This window comes from Callithrix jacchus, chromosome X, assembly GCF_049354715.1.
Source record: "Callithrix jacchus isolate 240 chromosome X, calJac240_pri, whole genome shotgun sequence".
Taxonomy (NCBI): Eukaryota; Metazoa; Chordata; class Mammalia; order Primates; family Cebidae; genus Callithrix; species Callithrix jacchus.
This window is the reverse complement of record NC_133524.1, coordinates 147,060,271-147,080,513: the sequence shown is the minus strand read 5'-3', so window position 1 is coordinate 147,080,513 and position 20,243 is coordinate 147,060,271. Positions and strand designations below refer to the sequence as shown.

The following is a 20,243-nucleotide window of genomic DNA, read 5'->3' as shown; positions in this document are numbered from 1 at the left end:
GGTGAGATGCTACTAAAGTAGCAGTGGATGGAAAATCTAAATGCCTATACTAGAAAATAACAAAAATCTCAAATAAATTATCACAGTTTCCACCTCAAAAGCTAGAAAAAGAAGAGTGAATTAAACTCAAAGTAAGCAGAAGATAGAAAATAATAAAGATCAGAGTGGAAATCAATGAAACAGAAAAAAAAAAAGAAAATAATAAAACCAAAAGCTGACTCTTTGAGAAAATCAGTAAAATAAACCTGTAGCCAGACAGATGAGAAAAACAAAAAAGGCATGCACATTAACAATATCAGAAATGAGAAAAATGTCACTACAGATATTTTAATTCTTTAATATTCTTTAAAGAATATTCTTTAAATGCTACAGATATTAAAGAGTAAAAAAATATGATAAATGACTTTATGACAATAATTTGACAACTTGGATTAAATGGACAAAATCCTGGAAAGACATAAACTACCAAAGCTTACTCAAAAGAAAACAACAGCCTAAGAAGTCCTATAGCTACTAAAGAAATTATATTTGTAGTTAAAAACCTTCCCACAAAGAAAACTCAAAGTCCAAGCAGCTTTACTGGTAAAACTCTACCAGATATTTAAGTAAGAAATAAGCTATTCCAGAAAACTAACAAAGAGAGAGTAATTCTCAATTCATTCTATGAAGCCTTTTCTCCACAACCTCATCTTGTTTTGTTTTTTTACTTTTTAATATGATAACAGCCATTCTGACTGGTGTAAGATGGTATCTCATTTTGATTTTCATTTCTCTAATGTTTTTATATGCTTTTTTTTATATGCTTACTAGACACCTGTATGTCTTCTTTTGAAAAGTGTCTATTCATATCCGATACCAAAACCTGACAAAGCAATTACAAGAAAACTACAGACTAATATCTTTCATAAATAAATACTGATGTAAAACTTCTAAACAAACTTTTAATAAACCAAATCCAACAATTTATAAAATGGATAATACATAATAAACAAGCTGAATTTATCCTGGGAATGCAAGGTTGATTTAACCATCAAAAATTAATTGATGCAATCTACCATATTATAGGTTAAAGAAGAAAAATCATGATTAAATCAATTGATGCAGAAAGAGCATTTGTCAAAATCTAAAATCAATTCCTGATGAAAACTCACGGCAAACTAGGAATAGAAGGGAACACCCTCAACATGATAAAGGGCATCCACAGGAAAAACCTACAGCTAACATTATACTTCATGGCGAAAGACTGAGAGCTTTCCCAATATCAGAAAGAAGACAAGAATGTCCGCTCTCATCTCTTCTCTTTAACATTATACTGGAGGTTGAATCAAGAGTAATAAGGTAAGAAAAAGAAATAAAAGGCATTCAAATTGGAAGGGAAATACTGGAATGCTCACATACTGCTGGTGGAAATGTATACTGGTACAACCACTTGGAAAAGATATTAGCAGTTTTTTAAAGAGACTGTATAGCTGTCATATGATCTAGCCACCTCATCCATTAGGTATTTACTCAGGAGAAAAGGAAATGTATGTTCGTACAGACTTGTACATTAGTGTTCACAGCAGCTTTATTTGTAATAGCCAAACAGTAGAAACAACCCAGATGAATGGATAAGCGAACTGTCATGGAGCCATATAATGGAATTCTATTCCACAATAAAAAGGAATGACTGTTAACTCATACCACAATAGGAATGAATATCAAAATAAGTATTTGATTAGAAGAAGCTAGGCAAAGAAAGAACATATTATATGATTATATTTCTATAAAACACTAGAAAATATAAACTAGCCTATAGTACTTGGGGATGGTGGAGAAGGCAGAGGAAGTGCGGGTTATTAAGGGGCATAAGGAAATGAAAACTTCTGGGAGGTGATGGTTATGTTTGTTACCTTGACTGTGATGATGGTTTCTCTGGTGTATACTGTGTCAAAACTCTTCACATTCTGACAATGACAAATTGAAATAATACTCCAGAGGAGGTACTTTACAATGACCTATTTTAATACATTGCCTCCAGAAATATATTTTATTTAAAAGTAGGGAGTCAATTTAACTTACCCTTTGCAAGCCAATAGAAGAGCATAAAGCATACTTACACCACTTAAGGATTTGCAGATGTCCTTAAATCTAACTATAAGATATTTCCAATATCTGGTATTGGAGTGGGGCCAGGTAGGAGTTTTTCTCTCTCTCTCTGAGCTGTTTTCAGAGTGAAAGGAAAAGAAATTGGGAGAGAAAGAGCACTAGGACCACAACCAAATCCACTTAAGTCTTCTCTTCTTACTATGACAAATATGAGCTTACAATCCAAGCTTTTATAACACTCCCTACTCATTCAAAATATGCATCTGATGTGCAAGGTTGTCAATTACCTACATCAACTCTAATCTCTTCTGAACTGACTTTGACCCACTGACAAATCATAAAACTAAAGTGAAAAACAACCTCTTCAAATTATACATGTTAAATCTAAATCTGTGTTGCTTACTGTCTAAAGAAGCAGGGGCGTGACATAATTAGCTCTGCATTTTAAACAGATCATTAAGAAAGCAGTATGAGGGCAGAGCTAGAAGAACACCCACTGAAGGAAAAATCAGAAAGGCCAGATGACTGCCAGGAAAGAATGAAGTCCCAGAACCCAAGGAAATAAAGAATTTCAAAACAAATGACAAGATAAGCATGGTCCACAGACACAGACTCAGACTAGGATGTTCAGCAGCAGTAATTGACTGGAGGTCTGGCAGGAGAGCCCCACTACTCAAATATTGTTGACACAAGATGACTATACTCTGAGACCAAGTGCACCTCTTTGGGAAAAAGCCAGGAAGGGAGAAGGAAACAGTTTAGAAAACCAGACTCCCCAACATAACAAGGCAGGACAATATTCAAATCCAGGAAATACAGAGAACACCACAAAGATATTCCTCAAGAAGAGCAACCCTAAGGCACATAATTGTCAGATTCACCAGGGTTGAAATGAAGGTGAAAATGCTACGGGCAGCCAGAGAGAAAGGTTGGGTAACCCACAAAGGGAAGCCCATCAGACTCACAGCAGATCTCTCGGCAGAAACCCTACAAGCCATAAGAGAGTGGGGGCCAATATTCAACATCCTTAAAGAAAAGAACTTTCAACCCAGATTTTCAGATCCAGCCAAACTAAGCTTCATAAGTGAAGGAAAAATAAAATCCTTTGCAAACAAGCAAGTACTTAGAGATTTTGTCACCACCAGGCCTGTTTTACAAGAGCTCCTGAAAGAGGCACTACACAAAGAAAGAAACAACCAGTACCAGCCACTCCAAAAACATACCAAATGCTAAAGAGCATCAACAAAATGAATCTGTATCAACTAATGAGCAAAACAGCCAGCTAGCATCAAAATGGCAGTATCAAATTCACACATAACAATATTAACCCTAAATGTAAATGGGCTAAATGCACCAATCAAAAGACACAGACTGGCAAATTGGATAAAAAGCCAAAACCCATTGGTGTGCTGTATCCAGGAAACCCATCTAACATGCAAGGATACACAAAGGGATCCTTTGTGTAAATAAAGGGATGGAGGAATATTTACCAAGCAAATGGAGAGAAAAAAAAAGCAGGAGTTACAATTCTCATCTCTGATAAAATAGACTTTAAAGCAACAAAGATCAAAAGAGACAAAAAAGGACATTACATAATGGTAAAAGGATCAATACAACAAGAAGAGCTAACGATCCTAAATATATACACACCCAATACAGGAGCACCCAGATATATAAGGCAAGTTCTTAATGCCTTACAAAGAGACTTAGACTCCCACACAAAAATAGTGGGAGACTTTAACACTCCACTGTCAATATTAGACAGATCAACCAGACAGAAAATTAACAAGGATATCCAGGACTTGAACTCAGACCTGGACCAAGCAAACCTGATAGACATTTACAGAACTCTCCACCCCAAATCCACAGAATATACATTCTTCTCAGCACCACATCACACCTACTCTAAAATTGACCACAAAATTGGAAGTAAATCACTCCTCAGCAAATGCAAAAGAATGGAAATCACAACAAACAGTCTCTCAGACCACAGTGCAATCAAGTTAGAACTCAGAATTCAGAAACTAACTCAGAACCGCACAGCTTCATGGAAACTGAACAACTGGCTCTTGAATGTTGACTGGATTAACAATGAAACGAAGGCAAAAATAAAGAAGTTCTTCGAAACCAACGAGAATGAAGAAACAACATACCAGAATCTCTGGGACAGAGATTCTGTCCAGTCTCTAGAGGAAAATATATAGCAACAAGTGCCCACATGAGAAGAGTGGAGAGATCCAAAATTGACACCCTATCATCAAAATTGAAAGAGGTAGAGGAGCAAGATCAAAAAAACTCAAAACCCAGCAGAAAATAAGAAATGACTAAGATCAGAGCTGAACTGAAGGAGACAAGACACGAAAAACCCTCCAAAAAATCAATAAATCCGAGAGCTGGTTTTTTGAAAAGATCAAAAAAATAGACCACTAGCCAGATTAATAAAAAAGAAAAGAGAGAATAACCAAATAGATGCAATAAAAAATGATAAAGGGGAAATCACCACAGATTCCACAGAAATTCAAACCATCATCAGAGAATATTACAAACAACTCTATGCACATAAACTAGTAAACCTGAAAGAAATGGATAAATTTCTGGACACTTGTGTCCTCCCAAGCCTAAACTAGGAGAAATCCAAAACTATGAATAGACCAATAACAAGATCTGAAGTTGAGGCAGCAATTAAGAGCCTACCACACAAAAAAAAGCCCAGGTCCAGATGGGTTCACGGCCGAATTCTACCAGACACACAAAGAGGAACTGTTAACATTCCTTCTGAAACTATTCCAAATAATCCAAAAAGAGGGAATTCCCAAATCATTTTATGAGACCAACATCATCCTGATACCAAAACCCGGCAGAGACTCAACAAGAAAAGAAAACTTCAGGCCAATATCCATGATGAACATAGATGCAAAAATCTTCAATAAAATACTGGCATGCTGATTGCAACGGCACATCAAAAAGCTTATCCACCATGATCAAGTAGGATTCATCCCGGGGATGCAAGGCTGGTTCAACATAATCTATAAACGTAATTCACCACATAAACAGAACCAAAAACAAAAACCACAAGATTATCTCAATTGACGCAGAGAAGGACTCTGACAAAATTCAACAGCCCTTTATGCTAAAAACCCTCAATAAACTCGGTATTGATGGAACGTATCTCAAAATAATAAAAGCTATTTATGACAAACCAACAGCCAATATCATACTGAATGGGCAAAAACTGGAAGCATTCCCTTTGAAATCTGGCACTAGACAAGGATGCCCTCTCTCACCACTCCTATTCCATATAGTACTGGAAGTTCAGGCAAGAAAAAGAAACAAAGGGTATTCAAATAGGAAAGGAGGAAGCCAAATTTTCTCTATTTGCAGACGACATGATAGTATACCTAGAAGACCCCATCGTCTCAGCCCAAAATCTCCTGAAACTGATAAGCAACTTCAGTAAAGTCTCAGGATACAAAATCAATGTGCAAAAATCACAAGCATTCCTATACACCAATAATAGACTTAAAGAGCCAAATCAAGAGTGAACTGCCATTCACAATTGCTACAAAGAGAATAAAATACCTAGGAATACAATTTACAAGGAATGTAAAGGACCTCTTCAAGGAGAACTACAAACCATTGATCAACGAAATAAGAGAGGTCACAAACAGATGGAGAAACATTCCATGTTCATGGTTAGGAAGAATCAATATCGTGAAAATGGCCATACTGCCCAAAGTAATTTACAGACTCAACGCTATCCCCATCAAGCTACCAATGACCTTCTTCACAGAACTGGAAAAAACCACCTTAAACTTCATATGGAACCAAAAGAGAGCCCGCATAGCCAAGTCAATTCTAAGCAGAAAGAACACAGCGGGAGGCATCACACTACCAGACTTCAAACTATACTACAAGGCTACAGTAATCAAAACAGCATGGTACTGGTACCAAAACAGAGATATAGACCAATGGAACAGAACAGAGGCATCGGAGGCAACACAACATATCTACAACCATACAATCTTTGATAAACCTGGCAAAAACAAGCAACGGGGAAAGGATTCCCTGTTTAATAAATGATGTTGGGAAAACTGGCTAGCCATGTGCAGAAAGTAGAAACTGGACCCCTTTCTGACACCTTACACTAAAATTAACTCCAGATGGATTAAAGACTTAACCATAAGACCTGGCACCATAAAAACCCTAGAAGCAAATCTAGGCAAAACCATTCAGGACATAGGAGTAGGCAAGGACTTCCTGACCAAAACACCAAAAGCATTGGCAACAAAAGCCAAAACAGACAAATGGGACCCAATGAAACTCCACAGCTTCTGCACGGCAAAAGAAACAGTCACTAGAGTGAATCGGTAACCAACAGAACGGGAAAACATTTTTGCAGTTTACCCATCTGACAAAGGGCTGATATCCAGAATTTACAAGAAAAAAACAAACAAGCCCATTCAAAAGTGGGCAAAGCATATGAACAGACACTTTACAAAAGAAGACATACATGAGGCCAACAAACATATGAAGAAATGCTCATCATCACTGGTCATTAGAGAGATGCAAATCAAAACTACATTGAGATACCATCTCACGCCAGTTAGAATGGGGATCGTTAAAAAATCTGGAGACAACAGATGCTGGAGAGGATGTGGAGAAATAGGAACAGTTTTACACTGCTGGTGGAAGTGTAAATTAGTTCAACCACTGTGGAAGACAGTGTGGCGATTCCTCAAGGACCTAGAAATAGAAGGATTCCATTTGACCCAGCAATCCCATTACTGGGTATATATCCAAAGGACTGTAAATCGTTCTACTATAAAGACACATGCACACGAATGTTCATTGCAGCACTGTTTACAATAGCAAAGACCTGGAACCAACCCAAATGCCCATCAATGATAGACTGGACTGGGAAAATGTGGCACATGTATACCATGGAATATTATGAAGCAATCAAAAGTGATGAGTTCGTGTCCTTTGTAGGGACATGGATGAACCTGGAGAACATCATTTTCAGCAAACTGACACAGGAACAGAAAATGAAATACCGCATGTTCTCACTCACAGGCGGGTGATGAACAATGAGAACACGTGGACACAGAGAGGGGAGCACTACACCCTGGGGTCTATTGGAGGGAATAGGGAAGGGACAGCAGGGAGGGGGAGTTGGGGAAGGATAGCATGGGGAGAAATGCCAGATGTGGGTGAAGGGGAGGAAGGCGGCAAATCACACTGCCATGTGTGTACCTATACAACTATCTTACATGTTCTGCACATGTACCCCAAAACCTAAAATGCAATAAAAATTAAAAAAAATCAGATGGCTCAATTAAAAAAAGAAAAGAAAAGAAAACCAGACTGTCCAACCCAACCAAGTGATGAGATGAAAAGATCGCACACCCAGTTGCCCCTCCCATCCACCCATGGGACAATCAACTACTTCCTGAAAGGCCTGGCAAGATACCATGCAGGGATATGGGAGCCCTCAAGCCATCACCTTTAAAAGCCAGGATGGCAACGCAAGCCCATGCCATGCACCATAATTGTACTTTTTGGGACCACTGAAATTTCTTTGCTGAGTTCTCAAAACTGACATTAAAACATGATATAGATCTCCTATTGATAAATTTTCTTTATACTGAAGGATTCCAACAAAGCAATGAACTGACATTCCATCGAGTGTTTCAGTTCATCAGGGAAAGTCAGGGCCCTCCTCTGGGAATGCCATCAAATACCGACCTGGAATTTAACAGGATCCTCTGCAGTTTTCTATCTCTTAGGTCATGATGATACTAGTAAGGATGAATAGATCAAGTCCATTTGTCCCCTAATTAAGTTGGTCTGCCTGGTTTCTAGCACACACATCACCTCCACTCGCAAATTAAGTGCCATTTCATTGTATGGCTCTCAACAAGCAAAGTGTACACACAAGACTTACCAATGGCTTTAATTGATTCTCCTGGAAAAAGTGGGGCCTCTTCCATCTGTGCCAGCTTATTTCCATCCCTTAGAGCCTGGCAGAAAAGAAAAAAAAAAACAGGAGTAAATCTCACTTTCTGTGTATCTGTGAAGAATTTTGGTGCTCTGTGATGTCACCATAAGGCTACAGAAGCGTGCAAAATATAAGCACCCAACCCCTTAAAGGACAATGTCAAAGCTCAGCATCACAAGACATCATGCTACATATTCTAGCAAATTGTTACAACATATTTAAATTTCACAGTTAGGAAGCATTAATACATAAATGACTTGACATGACAGAAAGATACTGTAATCACTACACAGATAGCTATTAAAAGGTGTCTCTAGAAATTGCAAATAAGGTCAGAAAAAGGTTACCTTCTGAGCATGAAACTAATACAAATAAAATCAACATGAGATATAGGTGCTTAGCTAGCTGTAGAAATGACCCAGCCTGTGAGACAGTTTGGGAAGGCCAGAAGTCTCATGAAAATAACCAGGGAATAGTCTTGGTACAGTACACAATAGGAAAGACCTAGGCTTTGGTACTGCAGCCCAGTTATGTGTGTGTATGTGCTCATGCACACGAACATGCATGTGCAAAGTGTATGACTGGGACATGAAGAGTGAAGTTGTCAGTGTTTACCCAATCCAGGCCACAAGGGAATGTGCTCTCCTCTGGCAAGCAAGAGTATTCCAACCCCAACTGTGGAGCAAGGTGTTTTCATCAGGCATGTCCCAAGACAATCCACTTGGCAATAACATCACACTCACCAAGAAAATTGATAATGATTTACTAGGTTTCTTGGCTACATGATGCTAGGAAGAGGATAACCTTGGATGGCCAGAAAAACACATGCCCATGTTTTTAAATGAGCAGATTGGCATTGTAGCCCAGTAGCCAGTCTCTTGTAAGCTTGGTTGGATAGTGCCAGATAATTCAGGGGAGGTAAGAAAATGGTGTTCTTGAACCACAAAGCTAGGGACTAAAGCCTAAACTCGGGGCCTATTCCAAGGTACTGCCACCCTGTGAGATGCTGCCAAGGAAACCGGTCACTTGCTCGTTGCCATCTCCAACATAACGTGTCATGAATAAGAATAAGATGATTAAAACCCCAGCAATTCCAAAGCTATGTTTCATAGGGCATTACTTTTCCAAGAGATGTGAATAGGTCTTAAAGGAAAAAAAAAAAGTTTGGGAAATGCTGGGTTAAGCAAAACAAGTTCAGCTGCTTTTTTCAGTGAGATGTCTTTAGTGTGTTAATGTACACTGAATCAGCAAGAGGGCGCTAGAGTATAACGCATTTCTCATACCTAGTTGACTGGGGACTGCTTTTTCCACCTGTTAACTTCAGAGGCCACTAGCGTTCAGCAGAAAACAGGTCCAACAATACTGTTTTCAGCATCATTTTGTAAAGCGAAATATTTTGAAATGGATGTGTTTTATAATTCTAATCTAAATTACTGAAAATTCAAAAGAGTAATTATTTTCATAGTTACAACAATATTTCACTATGTTTTATTAAAGGACTTAAAGGTCAATTTAGAAACACTACACCTAATAGTTTCATCAAATTTTACAAAAGGAAAAAAGCCAAACGATAAATAGCAAATTCAATGTTGAATGTTGCTCAGGGGTATGTCAGTTCTACTGGGGGAGCACAGAATGACATGGTCCGTCCTCCTCCTTATCAAAAGATGCATGGTTAAAATAATATAGATCATGAATCACTGTTACCTCTAAACAGTTAATTCAATTCCAATTTTTAATCCAGATTGGTTTTTGAAGACATTTTCAGCCAAAAATTTTTGGAAGTTAACACATTAAGCGGGGGGTGTAGAGTACCCCCCCCTTAATGGATTCATTTTTATACTCACATCTGATTTGGAAATATATTTTATGCAATAAAGCATAAACTAACATGTATACTTATAAATGTCTGGTTTTAGAAACACTAAAAGATCTCCAATCTCAGAAGCCTTAATTTGAAAGTCTGCTTTATGCCTGAACTAGTGACTAATTGTACAGCATTTCACAAAGTGAGAAAGCTACTTTAATCAATATCAGAGTTTTAAATTACTTCAAATGTCACATTGTTAAAGCCTATTTTAATGGCTAAATATTATCACATACTATACAGACTTAAGTTTCTTACATGTTAAAATAAATGGAAGCAGATTATTTTGAAATTATAATTACTAAAGCAAGCTGCTTTAATCAACTGAATGTGGAAGAGCTTAGGAAAGATATGACTCCCTTTATTTAGAGCAAGCCACATCAAATATTTTAAAGTCCTCAATCCAGGACTACTAATAATGTTGCATATAGGAGACAGAGGTGATCAGGACCATTTTAAGAATGCAAAATGCTCTCAAGATAGAAGTTGAAAATCAAGGATTTCTCTTCTCTTCCCATCTTCATGGTTAAGTTTGGCTTGAAATATCTGTGCATTTATATGTCAGTGAGACATAGCAAGACAAACCTCTCACTAATGATAAATCTGGCATATGCTTTTTAAATGACAAAAAAGAACAACTGTTGGAATAAAACAAAGAAGTGATCCAATTGCTTCAGATTTCCCCATAGGAGATCCCTTTTGTAAAAGAAAACACATTTAGCTTTAGCATAGAAACTCAAGAGGAGAAGTTTTAAAAGTTGGAGGCTTTTTGTTTGCTTTGGTGAGTATAGTGGATTCCCTTTAAGAAGCTGCTGTTAGGAGAAGGGACTCATACTTGTGCTACATTAAGCTTTTACTGCAACTACGAGGTTGCACAGGACATGATTTGACGCTTGATTTATCCAACCCATGTTCAGCACAATCAAAGGATGGAATATTCTTGTGAACTAAATTTGATCTCATGAACACACCCATTCCTCTTGGTGCTGTGACTTAAAGTGTTGCCCAACTGGAGAATTCCCCCTGATGACCTCCTCCCAACTTTGTTCCAGTGACCCTGAAAGTCCAGCTGAGGTCTCCCAGCTCCCTGAATTTGTCCCTGAGGGCTCCAGCCCACCCAACAACCCTGGCCTCTCCACTACTTTTGTCCTCAGCCTGAATCCAAGCCACTAGGTGGATAGTTTATATAATGTTTGCATGCCAAAAGCAGTGGCTTTCAAACTGGGCTCTTCAAGTTGCTTCCGGGGTCACCAAAGGACGGTGGGGCTGGATGATGGTGGACAGTGGTGCAGCTGAGCACCTGGGGCATGCCACACTTCCCCGGAGCTGCTCTTCTTTTGGTTTCACATAAGCATTGGTACTGCAGCTTTAAAAGACTCCAGAGAGGGTCTAGAGGTACTGAGCAGAGTAAGCACTCCAGAATACTCTACGAATAATTTTGTATTCTGATTAATATATGTAACAACTCCACAGATATCTACATGGTACCAGGTACTGTGTTGGGCACAAATCATGCATATTTGAAGAAAGCAAAGTGTGCACCCTCAAGGAGCACCCTTGGCATATATATCTGTCCCCTCTATGTCTATGTAAAGGTACTGCAGAATCCTACTGTGATGGATGGCTATTATCCACACCAATAACCCTATCCGGGCAAACCGAGAAGACACAAAATGTTGGATAAACCAATTTTGCAAATAATGTCATATGGAATCTACCAAATTTGGACAGGAGGGCACTACTATTGTGGTAGAAGCATCTGAAAAGTTTTGCTTATTATCTAGAAGTCTAGTATGAAATGGCTTCTAAATACATGATCTGTAGCTACAAACAGATGAACACGTAGAACTTGCCACCTGATCAGCTTCAGCTTCAGAAGGGTAGCCATTGTGTTCTTCCTGAATCTCCTGCACAGCACCAGGTGCATGGACAAGAAAAGGCAAAGAGGAGAAAGAGAAACACGTGCAAACAGACAGGTGAAAGGACAGAATTTCTTTTTTAAGGAGACAGTAAGCATGTAAAAGTCGACACACCTTTCATGACTTTGCAAATCACATTTTCCCCTTGGAGTTAAGGAAATAATGTATAGGCCATCTATAGCATCCTTGGCCTAAAATGGAGTATCTAGTCTGCGTTTGTGTTGGGGCAGAAAAATGAAAAGCAAAGAAACATCATGGATTTCAAAGAATGTACTGTCTTTTTAAAATCAAGCAATACTATAGCATATAGCAAAGAAACAAAATAACAGGCACATACTATACTCATAGAAAATAAAGCATACCACAGAAACCCGGTAAAGGGCAAAGTCAAGCCCAAATACAAAGGCAGTAAGTATTCATATGCTCTAAAGAACTACTACATTGCTCAGGGATCAATTCCACTGCACACATGCGTATATCACATGCTGGAGATTTTATATATGTATATATATAATTAGCAATAAGAATAAGAAATAGACATGTATATGTGTGTAATCTTATTGCTTATTGCTAATTAAATTCTGTGATTTATAAATCAATATCATATTAAATATCTCTAATTAAAGGATTAACACAGTTCCAAGAAACAGCTAAAAGGCCATACATCTTTATTTAATTTTTCCAATCCCTTTAAAGGTATATTGTTCTTAATTTCTTTATAGAATCCATTATTTTTTGAAATTTTAAAAATTGGACTTTTTATTCAGCAGGTGGTAAAAAGAATATGAATACTGAAGATGACAAGACTATAACCTCTTTTTAAAGTTCTATCAAGTCTCTGAGGTTAAAAATATTAAAATTTAGCATATATATATATATTTTTTTATTTTTGCTTCATGAAACTTTGGTTGGAATGACTTGGTTTTACAAAGGCAACCAGTGAAGAAACAGAAAAGCTTTAAAAGAATTTGCTATTTCCTGTCTTTCATTTTCGTCAATGAAGTACAATAACTCCTTACTGTAGTTTTATACTCTATCATCAGGTTGAACTTAGTACAGTTAGTAAAGCTAAGTACACTTCAAGACAGTATCATTTTTCAGTGCAGCCAGTTTTTTGAAATTTCCATTTTTAAAATATAAAGAAAATAGAATCATTAAGTTTTTAGAAACAGAAAACTCAATGAACAAAAAAAACAACATTTCAAAATTCATGGAAGTGTAAAGCCAAGCACTAATATTTAACAATGTGAATCAATGAAAGAAAATGGTTCCCACAAGCAAAAGAAAACATGGTGAAAACAAGACAAAACAAGGAAAACCAGCTAGAATAACAAGACTTAACTTGCTTATTTTTGTACTACTTTGTCGGCTTCAATAAGATTAAAACTTTTAAACTGACGTTATTAAATTATACTATCAAAATCCACATTGTTTTCATTAAATGGAAATAGGTTAATTTTCAATGTCTGTTAAATGCATGCACATTACCAATCTTTGTCTTGCTTTATGAATATTCTGAAATAAAGGGAAGGAAAATCATGAGGAATATATAAGCTGTAACTCACTATATCTGTATTTTTAAAAAATAGTAACTGGGATAGATTTTGCTAAATTTAGCTTCAAGATTAGCACCTCTACTTTCTGGATTCAACATGCAAACACAAACATGACTTAAAATCGTACTTAGATAGGACAGCCAACTAACCATTTTTTTTAGTTGCTAAATTCTGTAGCATGAATTACACAATAAACAAGATTAAAAGAGACCTCAGTAGCCCTAGCCTTATAACCCCAGCCATGAATGTCCATTTGGTCATAATTCATGTAGTACAACAAAACTCAGTATTGCACACTGGTAACAATTTGAGCTTCTTGCCCTCACACACATTGGCTTTTATTGCACATAAAAACACTGTAACAAATAAAGCGTTTCTAGTAAACACTTAAAGCTATAACATAGCAGAGCAAATTGATCTGAGTGATTCATAAAAACCAGTGAGAAGGTAAAGAACACTAAATAGACTAAGTGTTCGATAAAGCACAGACACACACAAGTAGGAGGCCCATCTACCGAAAGCCAAATATCCTTACCCTTATATCAGGCCTCCTGAAAACCTGTTAGTTAAAATACAGAACATCATCATCATGGACATTTACTATTGACCTGTGAAAGATGCCATTAGGTTCAACAGCCCATTCCCTAAGAAACATCATAATCCTCTAAGTCAAACCAACACGATCAATCCTAACACATTTGCCCTCTAAGTTTCATTGGATATCAAATCAATCCTAACACATTTGTCTATAATTTTCAGGGAAGTCTATGATTTGGAGAAACATGTCACCCTTAGGCTAAGACTAATTACATTTTTACTTTAAACACAAATCCTTCCGTCAACACAAACCCTTTCGTCAAGTGCTATTACCAGCTATTGTAAACAGGCTATGTTAAAAAAGTTCATTAATTTCCGTTTGGAATACTGAACGCATTTCCCCCAAAAAACCAATGATATAAAAGGCAGTCAAATGCCCAAACCAGCCCAGGAAAACAAAACCGAAAACCACAGAAACCCCCACCATGGACCCAGAACAAGCACAGCCCAGTTATAGGATTGATGGTATCATAAAGCTGAGTTAACTGCAAACTTAACCTAGTTTCTATTGAAATTACATTTCCAATTCATACTTAGGACTCCTGAATTAAACTCCCACATGCGGCTGCCACTGAGAGGAGGGTGCCCGCTCCCCACCCCAGCACCAGCTGCACTGCCAAAGGGAAGCTCCAGGCAGGAAGAGGTAAGTGGCTGTTCCTAGAGGGGAGGGAAAGCCCAGCTTTACTCAGTAGGGACTCTGATTTCAGCAACAATATTCTTGTTGTGCCTGAGGCCTGTGAATCCTAATTGAACATGCAGCATACACATTCAGAAGCCCTGGTCAGAGGGAATGGCCAGCAGAATGAATGGAATTTTTTAAAAGCAAATAGTTGTAATAGCCTGGGAAGATTTTAACCATCTCTGTTCCCCATTTCAAAGTCTGCAATCCTATCTTCTAACCACTGAAGGTTCTATGAAAACAAATCATCAGGAAAGAATCACTGGAGGTTCTTACTTGCTTTATGGTTTCACTCAGGATGCATAAGATCACATGATACAGATTCAAAAGAAAATCACTGTATTATTGTTAAAGTAATCTTTGAAGTCTTTAAAAGGTATCTGAATGAAGTGATGCCATAGCTAAAAGACAACGTCTACACATAAGTTACTAAACACAGATTATTCAGACTAAGAAACTTAAATGTGTCTTTCTTTGGGATGATGGATATCTTTACCCTAATTGTAGTGATGGCTTTACATGTGTATTTAGGTCAAAGCTTATCAAACTGCATACTTTAAATATATGAGGTTTACTATTTGTTAACTATACCTCAAGAAATTTGATAAAAAATAAAGTAGTAATACGTTTACGGTAATAAAAAACTCAAAACAGTAAGTCTCCCAGAGCTTCATTCCCCAGTGATAACTATATTTAAGTAGATCTATTTTTAATTCTGAGAATCGCTTCCATTGTGATATACTTCCACTTCCTGATTTGTCAACTTTAAACAGTGTCTACTGACCTCCCATTTTAAAAGATGGGAAAATAAATTCTCCTTTTTTTTATTTATTTTTTTATTTTTTATTGAATTTTAGGTTTTGGGGTACATGAGCAGAGCATGCAAGACAGTTGCGTAGGAACACACATGGCAGTGTGCTTTTCTTTCCTTCTCCCTTTCACCCACATTTGGTATTTCTCCCCAGGCTATCCCTCCCCACCTCCCCCTCCCACTGGCCCTCCCCTTTTCCCCCCAATAGACCCCAGTGTTTAGTACTCCCCCAAATAAATTCTTAAACTACTACCTCCCTCTTCCCAATCTCTGCTGATTGAACTGCTGATTTTGAGTTCTTCCGTTTTCCTTCAGCAGCTGCTGCATCATTAAAAAACACTCATGATTTTTATGTTTCAGGTACTCTAAGCACTGTACTAACACCTTTTGTTCTCAGAACAACCTTGTAAGATTAAAAAGTATTATGACCAGGGGCAGTGGTTTATGCCTGTAATCCCAGCACTTTGAGAGGCTGAGGCAGGTGGATCACTTAAGGTCAGGAGTTCAAGACCAGCCTGACCAACATGGTGAAACCCCATCTCTACTAAAAATACAAAAAATTCACCAACTAAATTAGCCGGGTGTGGTGGCAGGCACCTGTAATCCCAGCTACTTGGCAAGCTGAGGCAGGAGAATCGCTTGAACCCGGGAGGAGGAGGTTGCACTGAGCCGAGATCAAACCACTGCATTCCAGCCTGGGTGACAGAGCCAGACTCGGTCTCATTAAAAAAAAAAATAACAACAACAAAAACAACAACCTATTATTGGCCCCGTGTTTTGATGAGAAAACCAAGGCACAGTTTAAGTAATCTGGCTGAGTTCAAGGTGGCAGAGCAAGTAGTTAAACCCCAGAAGTCTGGCTCTGGATTTGTGCCCATAACAACTCTGCTATACTACCTGAGCACGCCACCTCTATCATTAACCCATTTAAACTACAGCCCCAAACTTATTTTGACCCCTCAAATGTTAAATAGCTCTTAACTCCCTTCAGGCTTTTTAAATAAATCAATAGCACTACCCTTTCCTCCACCTCTCTACCTCCCAACCTCCATTCTATAACTATAATTAATGTTTTGATGCTTTGTCTATAAATAGATAGTAAAAACTGAAAACTAAAAAATAATATTCACAATAAAATGTTTATGAAAATATTGTCCACTGCAGAACCAAATTGTGCAACTGAACCTTGATATAGTTTGGACGCTGCTCCCTCTAAAACTCATGCTGGATTCTAATCCCCAATGTTGAAGGTGGGGCTTGGTGGGAGGTGTCTGGGTCACGTGGGTGAATCTGTCACAGTTGGGTGCTGCATTCGAGCTAGTGATTGAACTCTTTTGAGATCTGGTTATTTAATAGTGTGTGGCACCTCCCGCCGCCTTGCTCCTGCTCTGGCCATGTGAGACGTCAGCATCTCCTTTGCTTTCCACCATGATTGTTAGCTTCCTGAGACCTCCCCAAAAGCCAAGCAGATGCCAGCACCATGCCTCCTGTTAAACCTGCAGAACCGTGAGCCCGGTAAGCCTCTTTTCTTTACAAATTACCCAGTCTCAGGTATTTCTTGATAGCAACGTGAGAACAGCTTAACACAAATCTCATACATGGCAGTCATAACTCCTTGTCAATAGGCCTTTGCCACTGGAAGGAGAAACTAACTTGAAAAAGGGTGCAAAGGGGTGAGAAGATATCTGCTTTAAACTCACGTAATTCTTTACCTACTGCCATGAAATCCTCAGTGTTCTTGGTACAGCAAGGGAGGTCAATGGAGGCTTACCCAAAAGTCTCTTAAGTTGATACCTATTTACCATGTCCCTCTCCTGAAATAAGCCATTTCAGACACATGCACAGAGCTTCATTTTCTTCTTAAATCTGATTCTGATGGAAGCCAGAGAAAACAGAAGTTGTAAGCCAGGAGGCCTGGAACCCAGTTCTCACTGGTGATTCAGGTTTCCTAATGCCTGCATTCTGGGCCTCAGTTTCGACACATATAGAATGAGGGGAGTCTATGAGATGACTGCCAAGACCCTACCAGTTCCAAACTCTAAGGATTCGGGGTATCTAGGCCTCAGTAGAAGACTGAAGAAAACAGCTCCCAAACTGAGGCTGAGGGAGGTAAATCGGCCTAGTGGTTAAAAGAATGAGAACACATGGACACAGAAAGGGGAGTACTAAACACTGGGGTCTATTGGGGGGAAAAGGGGAGGGCCAGTGGGAGGGGGAGGTGGGGAGGGATAGCCTGGGGAGAAATGCCAAATGTGGGTGAAGGGGAGAAGAAAAGCAAAGCACACTGCCATGTGTGTACCTACGCAACTGTCTTGCATGCTCTGCTCATGTACCCCAAAACCTATAATCCAATAAAAAATTTTAAAAAAAATTAAAAAATAAAAAAATAAAAAATAAAATAAAATAAAAAAAAAAAAAAAAAAAAAAGAACACACTCCAGAGTGCAATCCCAGCTCCAGCACCTACTTACTGGCCACATGACCTCAGGCGAACCACACTCCCACTCCCCCTTGGAATCTTAGTCTCCTCTTCTCGGCAGGTTGTTGGTTAACTCATTAAGATAGCTGTACCTGGGTGGATAAGTAACCTTTTTCAGTTGACAAGTCTCAGCTGCCCCAACTTGTGCCATAACTATTTTCACACACCATCTACTTCTACACGTGTCAAGAACCTATGACAAGGTGCAGAAAAAGTTGATAGTGATCCTTATAACATAGCAAGCTTATTACCCCAAAGTCAATGCTACTGGCCCTTGTCATGCTCTAAATGGCTTCCACTAAATCAAGAAAGAGCAACAAAATTTAAATCTGTGTGAAAGATTGTGTTGGGAATAAATCTCCCTTCCTCTGTCCTTCGGGGCACTCCCAAGCAGTGAGGTGAGGGCTTCTGGTGTCCACTTGCTTTGGGTAGACTGGAGTAAGGGAGGCAGTATACGTTCCCCTTCTAGGATCTGCCTGCCAGAGAGACCCTGAGGATACAGCCTCGTCTTCTCAGCCTGTGGAGAGTTCACCTCTGTGGGCCCTGCCCCGCAAAAGAGGCAGCAGTTGTCCAGGTCTGCCTTTGGGTGCACATGTTTAACTCTAGAATGATGAATGAGGCAGCCCACCTAAATCAGCCCCTCCCAGCCAGCTTTTGTCAATGAATAAAGCTGATACTTTGGTCTAAATCTGTTTGGTTCCTGTCTTAATTCTTGATAAGGTAACAGCTGACATCCTGAAATCCCCAAAGATTGAAAGTATTTCAGAAAGTTTTCAAATACAGCCAGTACTAGTACTACAATAATAACGAGCAGTGGCTAAAGGCTTGCTATTACACCACGTACAGCACTAAATGCTTTGTGTTAGCTTAACCCTCCCAGCCATCCATATGACAAATGAGGGAACTGAGGCAGTGAGAGGCCATTACAGCCAGCAGCAGCAGAGCAGGGATTCAAACCCAAGCTGGCTGGCTTTAGCAAGTATGCTCATGACCCCAACACAGCCCCACCTAAATCTGTTTCCCTTCTTGAAGGGGCTGACAAAGACCCTTAAGTCAACTCCCAGAATGCCCTACTCTGCCCTGCTCCCTCCTCTCACCACAGCATGTTTACGTGTCTATTTTAACACTTACCACAGGCCAACTTGTACTATCATTTTCTGTGTCTCTTTGCCAGACTATGAACTCCATGCAGCCCAGCCCAGCCCCGCCCCTCGCACATAATAGGTACTCACATCATGTTTCTAAAAGTGGAGTAGTGTTCAGCAATGACAACGCACTCCTCTTGTATTTGTTCTTATACGTTATATTTTTGTAGAGTAATAGCGTACAGTAAATGAGCATTTGTGTTCCATCCATATGTCGCCTCTTTAATGTATTCAATCTCTGCTATAATACCCATTACACATATGAAGACACTGAGACTGAACAAGGTTAAGTAACTTGTTAGGCAGCTAGTTAGTGATGGGGCTAGGACTGAAGGTAACGTGTTCTGACTCCAAATTTTATCTTTTGGATAAATCACATGAGAAAATTCCAAGTCAAATAAATATCAGTTTTTTATAAGTTGTCTTTGAACTTATGCTACTAAGAGGCTTCTTCTCAATAAAATATTGTAACATTGGAGTAAAAACTCCACTATTTTCTGCCTTAGGTATAAAGTCTATAATATTTTTGCTTTAGCCATCAGATTGCTACAAAATAAGTTTTTTTTAAAAAAGGCTTTGCTCTGCTAAGAAGCTGGAATTGTCAGATGGCTCTTCTTGCTCTAGTAAAACAGCATGTTTGTTAGAGCCTCAATAACCAGAAGTCTATGCAGGCCAATAAAAATCTAAAATAGTCAATCTTCCCGATATATTTTTTTAACAAGGTCATCAAAATACAACCCTGGGGCCAGATGCAGTGGCTCACACCTTTGCTTCCCAGTACTTTGAGAGGCTGAGGCAGAAGGACTGCTTGAGTCCAGGAGTCCAAGACCAGCTGGGTAACATAGGGAGACCCCATCTCTACGGAAAATAAAAAATTAACTGGGTGTGATGATGCATGCCTGTAGTCCCAGCTACTCAGGAGGCTAAGGCAGGAGGATCACTTGGTCCTAGGAGGTCAAAACTCCAGTGAGCCTTGATGGTGCCACTGTACTCCAGCCTGGGCAACACAGCAAGACCCTGTCTCCAAAAAAAAAACTACAACCCTGGTTTTTGGGAAATCAGTCACACCTAAACCTTACCTGATGCCTTTGTCAAACCTCAACAA

The 20,243-nt window shown here is 38.8% G+C and overlaps 1 protein-coding gene across 6 annotated transcripts in view; it reads right to left on the bottom strand.

Moving 5' to 3' along the window:
* MTMR1 (myotubularin related protein 1) overlaps positions 1–20,243 on the bottom strand; it is an 80,609-nt gene that overhangs the window by 44,506 nt on the left and 15,860 nt on the right. For 2 of the 6 annotated variants that reach the window (XM_035288717.3, XM_054251071.2), the window contains exons 3-5: positions 13,964–13,987; positions 11,810–11,860; positions 8,033–8,108 (exon numbers count right to left, since the gene is read on the bottom strand). In XM_035288717.3, coding sequence (XP_035144608.1) covers positions 8,033–8,108; positions 11,810–11,860; positions 13,964–13,987 — 151 coding nt within the window. Of the gene's footprint in view, positions 1–8,032; positions 8,109–11,809; positions 11,861–13,360; positions 13,388–13,963; positions 13,988–20,243 lie in introns of all 6 variants that reach the window. The other 4 variants (XM_008990027.5, XM_008990029.5, XM_008990026.4 and 1 more) reach the window with 4 other exon arrangements.